The sequence below is a fragment of the Hippichthys cyanospilos genome, chromosome 20 (assembly GCF_059441005.1).
Source record: "Hippichthys cyanospilos isolate Australia breed blue-spotted pipefish chromosome 20, RoL_Hcya_1.0, whole genome shotgun sequence".
NCBI lineage: Eukaryota > Metazoa > Chordata > Actinopteri > Syngnathiformes > Syngnathidae > Hippichthys > Hippichthys cyanospilos.
Window position 1 is genome coordinate 11,412,208 of NC_142388.1, and position 20,011 is coordinate 11,432,218.

A 20,011-nucleotide genomic window follows, 5' to 3' on the forward strand; every position below is an offset into this window, starting at 1 on the left:
AACGAACTGGGGTTTAAATGACATGTGACACTGAAACAATTTTTAATGGCACAACAACATTATTCTTTTGTAGCGTGTCAAACTTACAAGACTTATTTTTCCTTCACACGGTCTGAAACAGGAAATTCTGGGATTGTGTAAATAGCTCTTGATGAGAAGAACATTCTTGTTTCTTTTGTGAAATGAAAAATGAATAATCACATACAGGTTAAAATGTAAAAAAAAAAAAACATTGTTTCAACCAATACACTTTTACACAAATATTCTCACCCACAGATTAACTCATTTCAGTTGAAATGTACTACAGTTCAAGAGATTTTTTTTTCATTTAATCAAAAAACGTGCTTGAGCGGTGAGGTAGACTGATGAATATTGGTGGTCTATGCTTACATGAAAAGTAGAGAAGGAAAAAAAAATCAATCCATAATTAAAAAACTGCACTGGCGTGTGTGTGTGTGTATATGTATAGAGTGGCTTGTGTTGTCATATGTACACTCACTAGACACTTCATCAGGTATGCCCACAGTCTAAAGATTCAACCAAAATGGGGAAAGAATTTGAGGAATTCTCAAACACAAAACACCCTGAATATAAAAAAAAAATAATTTCATAGCCCCAAAATGGCACCATGAGACTGACATTGGTGCCAAGGAAAAAACACTATGCTGAAATGTCTCACTAGGAAAAAGATTAAAGACATCAACATTTATAGAGGGCCATCATTTACTTGCATTTTCCCACAATTCACAAGACTTATTCTCTATCCCCGATGATAGACACAATCATAGACAGTTGGGAGATGCTCAATTGTTTAGCGTATTTGCCTATGTAATGTCGGTGGAAAATAGCATCAAATTTTGATAAATTCCGTCATTTATTAGGAGAAAAACCTATGAAAAAGGGGCCTTTATTTTTTATTTTTTTTGCAATGGATCGGACTCAACATGTGTACCTAATGAAGTGACTATCACAAGCATGTAAAGGCTTTGTTTCACTGCTAGTGTCATCCATTATGCGTCGCCAAAAGATGAGGCCTTGTCCTTCAACAGGTCCACACACACGTGACAACTCCAGCTTCCTGTGCACACATAAAGATATACATTTGTTTTCCAAGCTGAAGGCTCACATTCAACATGTATAAAATTCTGTGAATTCCACAGCTCTTTAGCACCAACATATAATTTAATTTAATGATTACAATACCTTCTGGAGGCTGTGTCATGGGCGGCTTGAGGCAGTACATGTGGTAGCCTCTATCGCAGTCATCACAGAACAGCAGCTGGTCCTGGACATGACAGATATTATTCCATTATTTTATGTCATCAACTAAACCAGTGGTTCGCAAATGGGGGTAGGGGTCCCCTTAGGGGCACTTGAAGGAACTCCAGGGTGTACTTGAGATTTTAAATAAACAAACAAATGAAAATCCCTTTAAAAGTAATTATTTAATTGAATGTTTCAGGAAAATATAAGTTCAGAAAACATATTTTATGGTCAGAAAGTTATTCCATGTCATTATTTTAAAAGACCAGATTGTCCCCCATATTACAATGTTTCAACCCGACTTGTCACGTGCCACCTCTTGTTACCTGTCAAATTAATTATTTACTTTTGTGAACACATCTCTACTACGATCCCAAAAGAGGAAACTTTAAGTTTAATAATTTTCTGTGAACAAACACTTATTTGTAATTATTTCTTATTGAAAATGGTTCTGACACTTTATGTTGATTATTTTTTATGGACAAATATTTACTAAGAATCAAGTCATTTCTTTTTGATAACAGATCAATGATGCAAAAGAAAACACTTTATGTTGATTATTTTTTTGTGGACTAATACAAATGAATTTTGAGAGGTTCTAAAGTTTAATAAACCATACACTGATGGCAAGTTTTAAGTGTTTTTTTTAAACCCAAAAATTCTTGGCACTATTTAAGGTGTACTTGACTGAAAACATATTTCCCAAGGGGTACAGCACTGAAAGAGATAATGTTTCCTTGAAGGCAAGGGTTCTCAAATGTGGGTAAGGGGTACCCTTGGGTTTACATGAAATAAGAATAGGGTTTCTGCAGGTATAATCATATCTAATTTAGGGATTTTTAATACCATGAGACAAACTATTATTTTTTTCTTTTCAAATTAAGAGCAAATCAAGTGGAAAATGAAGCAGCTTACTGCAAAATTGTGGTAGAGTAACTCATTTGCAAAACATTGTATATGTACCTTCATTTTGTCATGTTTATTTAAAGAAGATTCCATTTTTATGTAAAAGATTATTTTCTCTGTGCTCCCACAAATCTAAACATGGAATTCTGATTGTTTGCGGTAAAACAATTATGAAGCAAAATGTCCCCGTTGTCATCCATGTCAGGTGACAGCTTTTTTGCCAGTTGCCGTCGACTGAAAATGACATCACCGTTGTTCAGGGCCCAGTAACGACCAATCACGGATCAACTTGCAAACATCACGTGATCAAACTCAGAAAACAGGTGAGCTGTGACTGGTTGTAAATTGAGCAATCGCCATGTCATTTTCAGCTGACAGATAAGGATAAACACAGGGCGATTGTACTGTTTAATTTATATTCCACATACACAATATTAAAAAGAATTCTGTGTTTAGAATAGTAGGGGTGCGTCGAACAAATACTTGTCAAAAAATTTCGGGGGTTGACTACCTTTTTAAATCATGGATGGCACAGAACTCTTGTTTTAGGTCTCTTTTCCAACCAAAAATGCTCTACTTCGCTCTGGTTATGGGACACTAGGCTCCAAAAATATTTCACAGGGGGTAAACGACATCATTGAAAAAAGGTTGCGAATCACTGCTTTAAATACATACGTCATTTTCTGAGGTGCCACAGAGGCTGCAGGACTTGCACTCAATGCACTGCCACTGGTATGTTCTCACCGCGTGCATCATGTTGTCAGTGAACTGCAGACATGTTGGGTGCCCTGTGCGCATGCAAAACCAGGAAAATGTGTATATTTAATGCAAATATAACAACATTTCTGTGTGAAACATAATTTGGAAGTGTCATACTACTGGTAATAGCTTCTGGGGACAACCAATGTCTACAAACCAAGAATTTGTCAAACCTATGATTAAAGACTAGCACATTAGCATCCTGTGCTAGCAATAGCAATGAAGCAACTACAGTAGCTACAGTACAGACAGGGCATATGGTATTAGTAGGCAACTAGCATTTTTTATTTAATTTAAGCATTTTTATATATTTTTTTTATATTTTATATTTTTATTTCTATATTTACCGGAGCGTCCACAATCGGAGCAGGACACCAGCACCTCAGCTTGGCCTGTCTTTCTGTTGGAATCCTGGTCTCCCAGGCAGAAGTCGCAGTAGTCGTTGGGAATGATGATGCCGTCAGGACCCTTTTGGGCTACAGTGAGAGAACATCTTGTCAGGAAGATCTTTTATGGACTGTTATATAATCTTCATAAACAAAAGACCCGGGCCCTGGGATGCTTCCGGGTGGCAGAAAATGAGAGGCTGAATGTGTGATATCACGGTGAGTTGGTCTATTAAATTTCCTAGTTAAATCCTTCATACGTTTGTGGTTGTCGGAGGGTCGCGGGGGGGATGGGGCCGGCTCGCTCTCCTTCTCCTCTTCACACCCTTCCTCCTCTGCTAGATGAGTGTGTGTGTAGTGGTAGCTCAAGCCGGGACGGTTCTTGTAACGCTTTCCGCAGACTGTAACCCAACAAAAACCAACAAACATTACGTTAGAACATCTTCATAAAAAACAGGCATGCTACCTATCTTCCACTAAGTCTGATAGCTGGTAATGAATGCGTCAATGCTAAAAAAGTTAGTTTAGATTTTATTGTAAAACTACTGAGGAGGTTAGAGTTACGGTCACAGTGAAAAGTGAAAAATAACTACTACAAGAAAGTTGCGAGTACGTTCAAATTAATTGAAATTTTAGAGAGAATAAAAAAGATTATAATGGTGACAAAAATACAATTGTTACACATAGAATTATTGTTTATTATGGGAATGTTATCAAGAGCAGGTAAAAAAATAAACAACTGAGAAAACGTGGTAGCACAGCCTCTAATAAGAGGGACATGGCTGTTTGCAGGATTAACCACATTACACTCAAACACATTAAGTGTGAGTCAACCAACACCTACTGTGCTACCATTGAAAGTGACTGACTGACCACAAATTAAGTCCAGATGCAAGTTGGCTTTTCCTGATAAATATGTTTTGCTTTCTCTTAATGCCTTTTAAAGTTTTGTGTTAACACTGACTGGTATATTAAGTGGTTCATTATTCCCCAAATTGTGAAGCAAACTTAATAGTCAGTTATGGTGCTCTTTTGCTATGTGCAGTGTTGTATCTTTGTCAAATACTTTAATACCTTTTGGAAAGATGGCCGCAAAAAGTTCCGTCTTGGTTTCGACGGACTAATAACATATTTTCCTAAATGTATTTCGCAGGATTTTTTTTTTTCCATAATCCAAAAAGCATAGCAATTGCTGTCAAATGTAATAAAAAGCAAGTACATGCCAGAAATTCCTGAAGCAGGTACAGGTTAGATAATAAGTCATATGAGTAATGGAATTTTTTTCTTTCCTTGGTTTCATCTTTTTACCTGGGATTTCAACAGGCGAGTGAACACTTGCTTTTTTAATCTATTATAAACAACAATTTGTCCAACTACGATCACGATTATTTCTACATCTGTGGGAAACATGCGTGCGTCAAAGCCAGCCAGTTAACCTGCCGGCATGCCTTGCCATTAGATAGCATTGAAAAGTGTTAATGACATGCTTTTTAAGCATTAGAAGCCATTAGAGACAGCACACAGAAAGAACACTGGAGGAGAGATACCTTCTTCAGCCTTTTTTGAGTTATGCTTTTGTTTGTGTCTATCTGGAACAGAAGAGACACACCAGCAAAAAAAAAAAGAAAAAAAAAGAAAAAGAAAAGAAGAGACAGACAAGATTCATTCATTTTGCTTTTCCCAAAGAGGTTCATTCATCAGTCCACATCTGCAATCCTTCCTGTAGGAGAGGAGCATGCTCATGAGGCAGGTCGTATAAACAGCCCGCTCTTTCTTCATGCCAGGTGACAGGAAGCGACTTGAAGGGAATTTAAATGGCTTTTTATCACATACAGACCAAGGTATGTATGACACACGCATAGGATATAATTCGAATTTTTCTTTTTGGTGTCTTACTGTCACAAACGTAAGGTTTGTCCTGGTCTTCCACACTGACTGCTTCGGTCTTCTTGCGACTTGAGCCTCTGTTCTGTAAAAAAATAAAAACAAACACAAAAAAAACCTTTTTTTTTTTTAGAAGTGTGCAAAATTGTATTCACAAAAGGTCAAGATTCTCAGTTATTGCGATTCACAACATCACGTAACACATCGACAGCCTGCTGCTAAAGCACCCTTCAAAAGTAAACGCGCTAAATAATACATGGATCATAGTAGGCTTTTGTTTTGAAATCATAGTGGTCCCAGCCAGCGTTACTCCTACTCACGACATCACATCTCTACCAACATTAACGCACCACAATTTGAAAAAAATCCTATTCAATCACTGACTAAGGCTAGGTTCATACTACAGCCTGAAGAACCCTAATTCTTTTTTTTTTTGCCCCTATCCTACTTGTAATTCAAGATTCAAGATTTATGAGTTTTATTGTCATATGCATAGTAATATCACCCAATTAAATTCTTAATCTGTTCACTTCCCCGAGCAGACTACATTCTATAATTGAGCCGATAATAATGTAGGTAATAAAGCAAAACAGAAAAAAATAACAGTAAGAGCAATAAGGGTGTTAATCATGAACCACTAATAAATAAATAGACTTACATTCTGACCATATTATGGATTAGATTGAGTGGAAGAAACTGTATATGGATGTATATGGATGATAGTGCAAAATGTCATGTATCATGTAGTGCAAATTATTATGTATTTAGCAGCTTTCCTGCACAGTGCAGGGTGTGTAAGGTGCATGTGTACATGTGGTAAAGTGACTGGTGATAAGGCAAATAGGTACGTGAGGGATTTGTTCAGAATCCGGACGGCAGTGTGAATGACACACAGCACAAGTATCCATTGTCAGCGCTAGTCGCTAACAAGGTAATGCATTCAAATACTGTCGGACAGGAAAACCGCATTTAAAGTTATTTTATTCATATGACAAGACTGAGAAATAGTGTGCAAAAAAAAATCTCAGGGTATTTTGACTCACTTTGCCCCTGTTTCTGTTCTTCCTCTTGGGCGTATCCGCTTCAAAGTCTTCATCGTCTTGAAAGCCGTCACCGTTTTCCTCGGCCTCAAGCACTCGCTACGCAGGAAACACGCGAAAGGATAGCTTTAGTTGTGCTAACATCAAAAATCGGAGGCAGAATTAAACAACGGTGTCTTAACTCAATAACCACCTGTATTTCCAGTAAAGTTTCCTCCTCCTTGCACACATTGCTTTTTTTCTCGAGGAGGCTGTCGCTCCTGAGCAGGGCCTCCAGGGCTGTGGCTTCCCCTGAGGGGCCCTCACGCTTGGGGGCCAGCTCTGCCTCTGAAGTAAAGAAAAAAAAGCAAAAGTAGGATTTTTCTTAAAATATATAATAATAATAATTAAATTAAACTAAACTTGTCATTTATCAGGAGAATACAGATGTGTTTTGACAAAATATTATAAAAATATTGCACTTTATTCTGTTATAACAGAAAACATCTTATTTGTAACGGAGTGCTAGTGTCTATACAATTATTATTGGTACTTTGAAGTTTAAACTGTCTGTGAGGTTGCGGTGGTGTGCCCTCAAAAGTGTCCCCACGAATGTGTGTCAAGATGGCAGTCATACCTTAAGGGCTGCAAATAACAATTATTTTTCTAATCGATTCATCATTTGTTCATTATTTTGCTGATTAATTGATGAATGTGAAATTTGAAATGTTTTAATTTATATCTCTTTTTTAAAAAAAAAGTAATATAATGACTTTTTTATTTGGTTGTTAGTTTGATCTGGAACATGTAAATAAAATGCAAATGCAAATAATTATTTTAATAAATGTTTCCTCATCTGTTGATTATTTTGCTGATTAATTGATAAATGGGATAGCTAAAAAACATTTTAATTCCTACATCTTTATTAAAAAAAAAATAGTATTTTTTTTATCCATAATGACTTTTTTGGTTGCTAGTTTGGTCTGGAACGTGTAAATAAAATGCAAATAACAATTACTTTTTATAAATGATTCCTCTGTTCATTATTTTGCTGATTAATTGAGGAATAAGATATTTGAAATTATTTAAATTTCTATCTATTTAAAAAAAATAGTATTTTTATTCATTGTGACTTTTTATTTAGTTGCTCGTTTGGTCTGGAATATGTAAATAAAATGCAGATGCAAATTTCTTTTATAGATGATTCATCATCTGTTGATTACTTTACGATTAATTGATGAATACGATGTTTAAAAATGTTTTAATGCATATCTCTTCATTTTTTTTTAAATTGCTCCTTTTTTCATTTATGACTTTTTTTAGTTGCTAGTTTGGTCTGGAACATGTAAATAAAATGCAAATGCAAAACAATTATTTTTATAATCGATTCTTTGTCTGTTGATTATTTTGTTTATTAATTGATGAATGAGATTTTTTAAATTGTTTTAATTTATATTTTTTTATTTAATAAAAATTGCTTTTTTATTCGTAATGACTTTTTTTGGTTGCTAGTTTGGTTTGAAACACGCAAATAAAATGCAAAGGCAAATATATAATTTTCATTCAACACAGTGGCTAAAGGTCTGCTTTTAGACAGAACTAAACTATTCAGAGAAGATTTCCCACCTCGCAACTGAAATTCTAAGCACCTCTTCAACTCTTTGTTTCGGGTTGTTTTTCTTCTGGCACAGTGGTTTCTGATATGTGTACAAAGGGGTCAACTACAGCATTTTTTTTTCCACATATCACATTTATCATATTAATTAAGTCATACTTTTTATGAATATAACAAAAAGAGGCAATGGTAGGGCATTTTATCTCTAAATACAGTTTGTTTTAAATATTTTATAAACAGAAAATGCTGTCTGTTACTTTTTTCAAACTCTTTTTAATTAGATTCCCTACAAGATTTTTTTTATCTAGGTTTTTGCCATTTTGTTCAGTTTCTTGAACAAAAAAACTCTTGCTCTCAATTTCTTTCAAACATTCTTAACACGAAACAAGCAGTCAAATTCAGCTTTCCACCTATTTGACACTGACCTTGTACATGCACCTTCCCTCTCCCTCACACACACACACGCACGCACACAAACACAGATACTGCTGCTCAGGAAGTATTAAATAAACATGAAGCACTCCTAAAAAAATCCTGTGAGGAGAGCAGTCACATTCCTCCACCGTGTGTTGTCATTGATATCTGGGCCATGCTGCCCAACTTTTTCCCTACCCCGTTTGTATTTTTTTTGGTTTCTAAAATAAGTCTTCGACCCCTGCATTGCATCGTGTTTGAACAACGAAAAGGAGAAAAAACAATGACGGCAAGGCAGAAACAAAGACGTGCCTTATTGACTTCCCTCCCTTCCTGGAATGCATACATGCAAAAAAAACATGTACATTTCAGAAGACTCACATCTAATGCCTCATGGTCAAATGATTAGAGGCCCAGTTAGGGTGCTTCTGTGCCACGGTCGTCAAGCGTGTGCATTTGTGTGTGCCTGTGCGTATTTTACACAACAGTGAGAGGGGGCATTGATTCTGGGGAGAGAAAATGAACCTGGAGACCTGGCTAACCAGAACCAGATGGTCAGATAGTGAGTCTTGAAGCCACACACTCACCCACGCACACACACACTGCAATCATATTACTGGGTTTCCCTTTTCTTTCTTTCTTTTTTTTTTTGTCCCCATTGATTGCATGTGGTTTGTGAGTCCCATAATGATGAAAACCAGAAGACATAATCTATAAGCCAGACACACAAGAAGTTACATTATGATTTTATTGATTATGCACCTGTGTGTCTGTTGCCTACCTCAGTGGTTCTCAAAGTACTGCAGGAGGTCAGTGAAATAATTTGGGTTATAAATAAAAAAGGATATATTTGCGTTAATGCCATTTTATTTTATGTTAAATTGTGAACGTATTCATGAATCTTTAAGAAAGCAATCAATTCAACCAGTTGAATATATTTTTAACTCTATCAGTGCCAGGCGTTATCCGAAAAAGCAACACTGACTCCCAGCTGATTTCGAGCATTTTTCGGGCCGACAGAATATTGTATTGTATGACTGTAGAAATTGGTGGTGCCTCATGAAAGGAAAAAAAGAAAGTAAGATTCTACCTTATTGCATTCTTTAGTAATCATTTTGAAAAAAGGTCATTTGAGTGACACCAAGCTATTTCAAAGATTTTTAGTAGACTAAAAAGTAGAAAAAAAAACATTTTAACAGCCCTTCCCTTTGATAAAACTTGAACAAAAACAACAACAAACAAAAAAATGGCAAAATAATAGTTTACGTATGTGTATAACTCCATTACAACAGTGTCTAGTTGACATGATAGTAAGAGGAGTGCTGGCCACGAATTTCATCTATTCATTCATTAAAAAAAAAAAAAAAAGCATAGCTGATAAAAATTCTTGTCACTGGCACACAATCTAAGCATTTTACATGACGATAATTCTCATCTGTTGCTCTGAAACAGTTAAAAATGTAATAATTTTGAAATGTGCCAAAAGCTTTTTTTTTAATCACACTATTTTTGACTAAATAATTGGTAGTAATATGTTTGGGGAAAATTGACCCAGTTTTCTTATTTTGTATCCTTCAGTATGGCTGAAAACTAACTAAAATACTTGTCAAAATGAATCTGTTGGTGAATAAAAAGGGCACCTATATTCGGCTTAAATGATTTTTTCCTTTTGTTTTGTTTTGTTTCCTCAAACATTTGCAAAGAGGATCCTCGGCATATTTGTTTTCTAAAAGGGGTCCCTGACTCCAAAAATTTTGAGAAACCCCTGGCCTACCTAGCCGAAGCTCACACAGACGTAGTTGGGGATCAAGAGGTGGGTGGAGTCGCCGCTTCTTTCGCCAACAACGCGCCGGGTAGGCGTACATCTGTCCTGACACCCTGCCTGGCAGACACACGCACACATGAAGGAACACAGGAAGAATTTTAACAAGCACTGTCAAGCTTAGCATTGGAACAAAACTGCCATTGAGACCTATGCACACACACACGCACACAAATGGACATACAATTATTTCAGTGTGCAGGCTAATGATCCGCATATTTCAGGAAGTCCCATTTAGGCTCTTTGTCACGATTTGTATGGAGAGGAACACACTTAAGTTGGTTTATTTTTGGTCTTCATAGGGCGAAAGGGGGTGAAGAAAAGGAGGCCGGAGAGGATTCAAATGCAATATAATGTGCATCAGGTCCGCCCGCAAAGTGCAGGGTGCGGCCGGCGCGGCGCGGCGGCGTGGAAGCAGGACAGGCTATTTGTGTCCGGCTCAAGGCAAAATGAGCACAACTGTTCTGTTGGGTTTTGTGCGACACAGGTGCAGAGCAACTCATGAAAGAAACAGAAAGTGCCTCTCTGCTTATTTATAAAGCAAATATGCACTAAGAATCCATGCCTGAAAGGTTACAGGATGTCTACTATTTTGTTTCGAAGCGGCCATTGTAGTGTCTTTTCTGGAACATTTTATTAACTCCTTCACTGCCATTGACGACTATAGAAACCGTAGATTTCTTTTAACTGAGCTGGCAGTGAATGAGTTAACCGTAAGGGTTCACAGTATACAGAGCGTTTTAGTGTAGTTTGGTGTCAAAGATGCAAGTTATCCGGCTGACTGTGAATAAGTATTAAAAAAAAAACATGCATACTGTATAATTATTTCAAAGAGGAGGCTCGTTGACTCAACTCTGCAAGCTGCCAATCATATTGTGCCTCGATAAACATCCCCGCAAAATAGAAAAGAAACACTTAGTTGATTATTGGATGATAGTTTGGGCTACAGTGCATTTAGGATAGCTGCGGCTATTGAATAGTTTAGGAATTGCGCATTCTACCAAGAATTCAATCGATTGACTCGTTCAGTACCAGCAGTTAAAATGGAAGTTTGACTTATTTAGCTATCAATTGGAGTGAATGAGTTAAATGGGCACTAAACATATTTAGCCATTTTCAGCAGTACAAGTTTAACATTTTATCTAAATGAATTTGATAACTATATTTTATATACCTTATATCAATACCTTTAGTAACATGTTTTTCCCCCTTCCTAATTGGCTGAAAATTACATCACATGTGCGCAAAGCTTGGGTAACAACCAATCAAATTTCTCCTGAGTTTGGTCAATTTGAGATGTGATCTTTAATTGGGCCTTTAGCATGTAACAATTCACTTCCATTGATGACTAGAGACTTGACAGATCCATTTTAATTGGGTTGGCAGTGAATGAGTATAACGGAACTCTGCCATTTTGGTTTGAGTTGGCCATTTTATGCTGGTTTTGACTGTCCAACTTACCTTAACCCTTTCACTAGAGATTCTTTTTTTTCCTTGAAAAAAAATAAAACTTATGCCATATATTAATTGTTTATAGGATACTTGGAAAAATTGTTTAAAAAAAAAAAATCCTAATTCCATAGATTAGGTTAGAGGCCTTGGAATTTTTTGTCTCATCGGTATTTTATATTAATAATAATAATTAAAAAACAAAATAATAATAATAATAATATAAACATGCCAGAGAAATGAAAATGATCACCAAACGCCTACAATACATAGTAATCAGTGTAATCTATAGTAACACACATATTGTCAATATATTTCCGCAGTACTAGATGGTTAATTGGTCAAGGTAAGCAACCTTGTTGACAGTGGGCCCAGCACTGGCTTGTTGTGTAAGGAAAAGTTGCTAGTACCCACTAGAATGTGTAAATTAGTGTGTAATGAACCGCTGGGATTCCATTTCATCTTATTGCTACCATTCCTATACCCGCTGCCATTTTTTGAAAATCTATGGGACGCATTGTGAGTGAAAGGGTTAAAACTGACTTTCAAACTTCTGCCAAATTTGAACCATGTATACCAGAAGTGGATGCTTAATTGGGAACATTTTTGAGTTTTGGTCATTAAAATGGACATGGTATTAGCGCTGAGGTTTGAAAGGCCATAAAACATAAAACTCTTGGACCTCTGGTTCCCTTCAAGACTCACCTGGTTGTCGCTGGCACTTCTCCATCCAGATGTAGCAGTTGTTCTGGGCAACGCCTGTTTGCGAGTCCAGGAAAGGCATTCGCACGCTGCGCTCGGCACGCAAGCGGGCGTTGTAGCTGCGGCATTGCTCGATGGCATCCTTGTAGAACTGGTCGCCCAGCCTGGACAGACAGACGAATACACAGTCACTCGAGATCCCAACATACATGCTTTTCGAGTACTGAAGTACTGAAGGATTTTGGAAAAAGTTCTACTCTCTGTTTTTCCCTCATAAACAATGTGACAAGCTGAGATTCAGAATAATAATCTTCAACTTAAAAGCACTGCTGATCTCAAGTTCAAAGCAATCCAACGCTACCACTTACAGAAGCGGTGTCACTCATTTTTTATCAAGGGCCATATTGTCATTGAGAATTTTTGTCAGAGCCGGTATGACTGCGAAATCAAATCAACTTTACGTCTGTTCATCACACTTTTAACTAATTATGAAAACAGAAATCGGTAAAAACTGTTCAAAAGAGAGATTGGGAACAAAAAACGTGTCATCGCCCCCAGTTCAATTACAATCAACTGTTTTACGTTTTTTGTATTCATGCCCTTAGAAGTCCTTTTATATAAATTCCTGTTTCATATATGACTTATTGTTAGAGGTGTGCAAAAAATGGATTCACAAAAGGATAAAAATGTTCATTTACTATGATTCATTAAAAAAAAAAAATCAGCTTGCTGTGAGCTCTGCATTTCATTTATAAATGTATTTTTATAATTATTTTTTTTTAGAACCTTGTTTGAAATTTTGATATGCTATTATCTTCCAATTTTTAAACGATTTATATGGGGACAAGGTGCAAAAATTGCCAGTTTTTGCAAAAGAAAGCACGATTTTCTCAAATAAATCCAGAAGCTGTTTTTAAATGAACAAAACAATATATTTTAAGGTTTTTGGTTGCAATATGATTAAAAAAACTGGTTTCATATTTATTTGAATGATAATTTATATTCCATCTCTTGCTTCATATTTGTATTGATCTAAACAGTCTTCTGATGTAAGCAAGAGGTATTTTTTCCCATGTTTCTGATTGTACTTTCCACAAACCATCTTTATTCTAAATGTATGATTCTCTATTAATAAAGTTTGACTGACTTATCTGATTGTTTTGTTGGCATTCCATTAAGCTCAGCTCAATTTGGTGGATGCATAACCAAACTCATCCACTATTAGCGCTTTTATTCAATGCACTTTATAATGTGCTGCGCCTTATTTACAAAAACATTTTAAAATTGACCATTCCATGAAGGCGTCCCCTATAATCCATTGCACCTTATAGTGTGGAAAATATGGTAGTTAACCATTGTTGAAAGTTGATTTATATAGCTTTTTTCTTTTGTTAAGGTTAAAAATGATACAGTTTTAGGTATAAGACATTTTTTTACAGTTAATAATCGTAGCCCTTATCTACAAGTAACCAGGGCTATTTAAACCTGCCTTTTCTACCCTCCTTTATGTGTAAAATATTTCTGTCCACATGGCTTTGTGTATTGAGAAAAATTGCTGCTACATGAAACTACAAACATTCCAAGCCGTTAGGCTATGCAGTCTTACATTTCAAATTCAGACGAAAAAAAGGTCTATGCATTAAATATTAATAACTGGGTTTGCTATCAATATATGAAAGCTGACATAACCAGAAGAATGATGTTGTGGAATATTTTGATACTATACTTAGTTCAAATAAATGGTCCATCTAGTCACTTATGTTTGCCATACCTAATCAAATAATTAGGCTTCTGTCCTTCCAGTCTAATGGTTGGTACATCAGTAAATCTAAACAAAACTAAGAAGAGCAGCTGGCACCACAACATACTTTTGTGGTGGAAAAAAAGTCCCTTTCCTTACAAGTCAAAACTTGATAAATGTAAAAAAAAAAAAAAAAAAAAAAGGAAAAGGGGATCATAGACCCAAAAATTAGAGTCAAATTCCCACCAAATGACGTATATAATTAACAATCAGTTCTATGAGATTGACCATGTTATTAGTGTGCCATGATTCCAACCAGCAAAGTCAGGAAAGGATTTGGTTACCTGCATACCTACATTTAAACAGGATGGTATCTGGCTTTGTGCTTGTGCGCAAACAATCTCAAGAGACTCTGCAGATGCCTCATGTAGATATGCAAAGAATGCCAAGTTGGACGAGGACCTGCATGTGAATTTCACAAAGAAGTTCATTGTTTGGATGGAAGGGTGAGCTCTTGGGTCAAGAAGATGAGAGAGGGCTCAATGGCCACTTCTTTAGGGACACTATCGTGTTTGGGGAATAATAAAGTCACTGATAAGACAATGTCATATTCTGACTAACAAATAATTTTGTTGCAAGAACTCCTTAAAAAATTCTGCCATTGCAGTCGCACAAAAATAATGCTCATTTTTCTACTCCTGACATTGGGTCACCTTCTATTGCTTCCGCTGGCGACTTCATACTCTTATATAAGTGAGTCACCACAAACGTGTGCCTGAGTGCTGTCACGTGTGTTCGCAGATACTCAGTGGAAAAAGGCAGAGTCCTGAGACGCGCGCGACTCAAGCATCAAAGATTGCGTTATGCATTTCCCCTTTGCACACATGTTATTGTCTCATACTTATATAACCTTTTTTTACATTATGTCTATGTCACCTATTGGGAATAATGGGAACCATTTGGGGAAAGCATTTTTCCATTCCAGCCAAGGCATGCATGTTTGAGTTTCATGCAGAAGCCCATCACACACCTTTTGGACTGAAATAGCATGTTGATTATCCTCACAAAATTGACACAGACACACTCCAAAAACGGTGTGGTGAATCTTCACCACATGAGTAGAAGCTGTTCTAACAGCCAAGTAGTTTTTCCACAGTTGATATGAACTCGAAAAGGGGGGTGGGGGTGTATGCTCGTCATTCCACCGCATCAAATCTTCCTGGTCTGCCACATGTTATATTTATGTCCCTCAATTGAGCATTTTGACTTCCTCTCTTCCTGAAAAAGCAATGATTCAATGGTAAACGCATCAATGCCGCAATAAATAACTGTCAGGTGTTAAGGGAAGGGGATTCGCATCATGGTTAAGCTAAAATATCTTACTTCGTAAGCCAACACAATGCCGCTCAGCCTCTGGACAGCCGCCATCATGGCTGGAGATATGCTTGTGACGTTATCTCAAACTTGCTAGCTTGCTTAATATGGTCCCCAAATCACTAACCATTGTTCTTGTAGCATAATAACTTACGGGGCTGGCTAACAGGTTCTTCCCACAGGCCATCAGGATTCTGAACATATCCCTTACACACTAATTATGCACTAATCCGCCACTCTTCTTTCTTCCACTTCATAATATGTTACTGTTTTTTATTTGCCTACTTTATTGCCTACTTTATTATTTGCTCTATTGTGTGGAATGTACAGTAAGTCTGCTTGGGGGATTGAACAGAATAAGAATGTCATTGACTGTGCATATGACAATAAAACTCTTGAATCTTGAAACAATGAAAATGTTATGATCCACCAATTGGTTTCCTAAAAAGAAGACAAAGTTGTTGAATTTAAATACAAAAATATGTCAAACATGGAGGGCTGGAATGGCCTTATTTGGTACTTGTGGAGGCTGCTGATACAAGAAAACGATAGTTAAAGCAAAAAAAATAAAAAAATAAATAGACATGGAGTAAATCCTCTGAAGTTTAATTTATTTAATAAACTTTGAAATTTTTCTTGGAAATTACCCTCTGAAATAATCCGAAGAATCTTATAATTAAGTGTGGCACGAGAGAGGAAGACGTTATGCCCATAAGATCCAAAATAGCTGGTTTCTAATTTTTGCGGTGGGTGAAGTTGACAAAAGTAGAGTCAGATGTTCATAGATTTTGGGGAAGACTGGTTGCAGTCTTATGACACAGGGTGAAGTTCACACTGTTTAACCCGTGAGGGAGTTTTTGACCCAACTCAGACGTTTTGGAGGTTTTTATGTGATATCAAAGGAAAAGCATACAAAAAGCATGGATTGTCAAAACATGTCGACTTTTAATATGTCGTCCTGCCATTCCTTCTAAATGCTTGCAAATGGGAGGTCGAGACGTACACCCTGCAGATGTCAAATTTAGCCCATTTCTGGCTCATTTACTGCAATTAAAAATTGGAAATATTGTCAATTTTTGACATATTGAAAACCCAATGTTTTATCATGTATTTCTTCCCGCTTTTTGTATTAATCCTTTCAACGATAACTCGCAAAGGGTGAAATAGAATACTTTGTGTTGTGACAGCAAAACCACCGTTTGGCGCTAGCGGCCAACTTAAGAGATCTGCAAGCCTTTCAATGACTTCATTGAGTGGCATAGCCTGACTCCTATAATGCAAAGTTCTTTCGATGACTTGTGGGACTAGTATCTGATAAAAGTCTCTGATCCAAGAACTAAATGTTATGGGAAAGCCTTTCGTTTGCTGCAGGGAAGCGTTTTATTTCATGCAACATATAACATTATATCTGCAAAATCCCATTGCAAAATCCGCTGCACTGAATAGCTGTTAAATTTTTTTCTCACAAAATGAAAATTCTTCATCAATATACATATGTATAGATAGAGTACACTTTTTTGGGGGGTTGAAAGTAAAACTATATTTATATTTGACGATGTTATGACCCTTTAAGAGTCAGCCCAAGTTAGGTGATAAAGCCAGGTTAGTGAATATTCCCTGGAGACACGGGGGTTAAATCTGTAACTGATAGAAAGTGGATTAGGGCAAACAGTTACCATGCAAACACTACGCTGGTTACGTCATGGCAGACGTCACACCCATAATTCATGCAAAGGGGCTCATGGGAGTGTATGAATACCTGCAGTGTTGGGACGTAGCAATAGTAATGGCAAGTACTCCAAGGGTAAAAACTACAACAAGTATTGATCAGAAAAAAATGTGGTATCAAACATCTACACATTTATAATGTGCAGAGAATCAGAAGCTAAAAATTCTTACATTACATTTAACACCAAAATGGCTTCAGACTAACCTCCCTTCCTGTTTACTTCCTGTTTCGAGTGGTGCTGGAGCCCATTTAGGCAGCAAACGAGCTGATTAACCGGAAGTCTTGTCATGTATCCTGACAATACAGGGAGGCTCATGCAAACATTTAGGGCTTGTTGTCGGCTGATGCAAGGAGTGGGGTGGGTCGGGGGGTTCAGTCGGGGCAAGACAGCATAAATTGGGTCGGGTGGGGGGGTTGACATGTCTCGGGGGGGGGCACACGTGTTCCCTTTCGACCCGTGTCACCCTCACACGCACGCAGTGGGGGTAACGGACATACAAAAGCGAAAAGGTGGATGGGGGATTAGAAGGAACAGGGAGGGGGTTGATGGGAAAGGGTAGGGGGCTTAAAATGTCCTCGATGCAGCTGGGGTGAAATTGATGAAAAGATGGATGCACGGATGGTTGCAGGGCAAGGTTCTCCCATCCTGTTTTATGTATGTATAGTACATGCAGCCAGACTGTTCGCCATTCTACCCCCTTCCCCACAATTATGGGGGAGGGGCGCATGGCTACGCAACATATAAAACAAACACATAATAAAAAATACACAACCCCCTCAGTGCACTCTGCCCAACCCCCACACCGATACAGAAATCTTTAATAATAATGTTGATTCAGAGGTGCATGTGATATAAACGTGAGGTTTAAGAATGCTTCATCTCATATTTCATGATCATACTGTATTTAGACTGTGGGATGTTGTGTATTTTTATACTAGAGAACATGTTTGTTTATGTCAGTGTGGATTTTGTTGACTGAAAAGCTTGTGTTGATAAATTCTTCGATTTTTTTTTTAGTTTTTAGAAAAATGTTGGCGTCAAACACAACTCAAAATTAGAGATTTTTCAGCTTGCAACTACAGTTTTTATTTTTGATAAAATAAGAAACCAAAAAAACAGTAAAATTTGAAGATGTTTTTGATGATTTATTATTTCATGCTGCACATTATTATTTACATTTCTGGACAAAAAAAAAAAAAAACGTGGCAAAGACAAAATGGCTGCCTGTTGAGATGGATAAAAATGGGTGGATTTTTTGTTCTTCCACACTTTTATGTAAACAGATGGCTTCCGGAGGATAGCGGGATGCTCAATAATCTGCTGTTCAGACATGCACAAAAACAAAAACAAGTGCATACAGCCCAGTCTATGGATACTGTCTGCAGCCTAAGCTGTTTTGCAGAAACGGGAGTTTAAAGTGCCGCCAGTCGGCTAAGAGCAGCCTGTGTGTGTTTCTCTCTGCGTCATTGTGCCCCTATTCATTTTGACTGAGGCATTCAGGAAAGTGAAAATAATGCTGTGAATAGAGAGCGCACTGTTGAAAAACCAGTACTCTGGGAAAGCAGGAAAGATTCTGAATCAACAATGTTCAAATCTGGTAAAATCTTGAAGACAAATGAATTCCATCTACAGTATCAATGTCATAGTTAGTCATATTTACTCATTTCATATATCATGGAATAAGACCAGCCATGACATTCTTAAACTTTAAATAGTAGTTCTTGAACTTTTAAAATGACCAACTTGTGATACAGTAGCCTGGTAAGCGTTAGGTGTTTATCAAAAATAATCCAAATTTTTTGTATCTAAGAGATTGTATAGAAATTGATTGAACTTCAAAAGGTTAAATAGAACTCTCTGAAAACTGATCATTTGACGAAGCACTTTTTTAAAAAAAGAGGTCTTGTTCAAAAGAACTGCATTTTTAAACACCCTGCTTCTAAAATTCATCAGGAACTTAAGAAATGTTTAATCAGCCCTTCCAGTTAAGTGTGAGTTTCACTGTAGTTTTAATTTTTCATTTTACATATATTAAAGGGAGGAATTAGGACATTTTTAAGGACACTGCTTTGCTATTGTGTTCATAACTGCACAGTACATTTGAGGTGAAAAGAGCAAAAGTGAAAAAATAGGCAGAATACAAAAACTTTAAATGAAGACATGCATGCCTTGGAGCTCCAAATTTGCACGTGTGGCACAAAAAAATGTGTAGTATATGCGTCAGCAATGTCAAAAGAGGCTTTTGCTCAATACCTGAGTGAATTCTGGACAACTTTTTGCAAGTAAAAGTGGATGTGAGACCACCAAAACAGCTTTCCTTTGCGTATCATTGCGCAATCTATCAAATCCTATGCCATACATTACCTGTAGACACGCGTGCACAGAATGTCCAGGTCTAACAATAGCATCGTTTAAATGTAATTTTGACATTCGTCAAGCACATGGACTCCTTTTTTGCATTCCCACAATCGCTCCCCATGCAACCTCCACGCACGTCGCATACTCACGATTTTAAGGGATTCTGGATCGCAGTCGCCATTTTCCAGCAGGACTTGAAACGTAATACTGTATTCCAAATCTCGATGTAGTTTAGGACCCAAAAATGAGCAGGAGAAGGAGGAGGAGGAGTGAGCGGTTTGACCCACAAGAGCAACCAACGTCTGGGCAGTGGGCGCGGCCTCAGAAATGCTGTCAAAATCAATACAAGGAAAACAAAACAATACAAAAAAAAGATACTATTACGTTTTAGGACGAAACATTGGTCAGATAAATCGGATAGGATATTCTAGATCACGTTGAGAGTCATTTAATATAATAACTACAAAATACACTTTACCTAATAATTTCAAATTCATAAGCAAAATATCCAAACTCATGGCAGTAATAAAGTACCGATTTTGGTTTTGGGACAGCGAACTGATTGAAAAAAGAAGAAATTTAGTATATA

General features: G+C 36.9%; 1 protein-coding gene across 2 annotated transcripts; it reads right to left on the bottom strand.

Annotated features, from left to right (window-relative positions):
• Window positions 1-25: 25 nt before the first annotated feature.
• On the bottom strand, window positions 26-19,776 carry dpf3 (double PHD fingers 3). 2 transcript variants are annotated; one of them, XM_088403290.1, is made up of 12 exons: window positions 19,572-19,776; window positions 12,223-12,383; window positions 10,021-10,128; window positions 6,432-6,565; window positions 6,242-6,337; window positions 5,211-5,283; window positions 4,862-4,903; window positions 3,575-3,715; window positions 3,276-3,404; window positions 2,845-2,957; window positions 1,204-1,285; window positions 26-1,078 (listed from the first exon to the last, which is right to left on the bottom strand). In XM_088403290.1, exons 1-12 carry the CDS (start codon window positions 19,601-19,603, stop codon window positions 1,011-1,013), a joined length of 1,179 nt encoding a protein of 392 aa, XP_088259416.1. In that variant the 5' UTR covers window positions 19,604-19,776; the 3' UTR covers window positions 26-1,010. The 2 variants fall into 2 exon arrangements, with proteins under 2 accessions (XP_088259416.1, XP_088259417.1); XM_088403291.1 differs by lacking the exon at window positions 4,862-4,903 and having other exon boundaries at window positions 19,572-19,773.
• Between the last annotated feature and the right edge of the window lie 235 nt (window positions 19,777-20,011).

What these genes read in the sequence shown, in the direction of transcription:
- dpf3 (XM_088403290.1), bottom strand. Translation starts at nt 19,603, where the DNA reads ATGGCGACTGCGATCCAGAATCCCTTAAAATC. An exon ending in TCTGTGTGAGCTTCGGCTAG is followed by an intron (nt 6,566 to 10,020) that starts GTAGGCCAGGGG and finishes TCTTTACTTCAG; the next exon opens with AGGCAGAGCTGGCCCCCAAG. An exon ending in GTGGCACCTCAGAAAATGAC is followed by an intron (nt 1,286 to 2,844) that starts GTATGTATTTAA and finishes TGTCATGTCCAG; the next exon opens with GACCAGCTGCTGTTCTGTGA.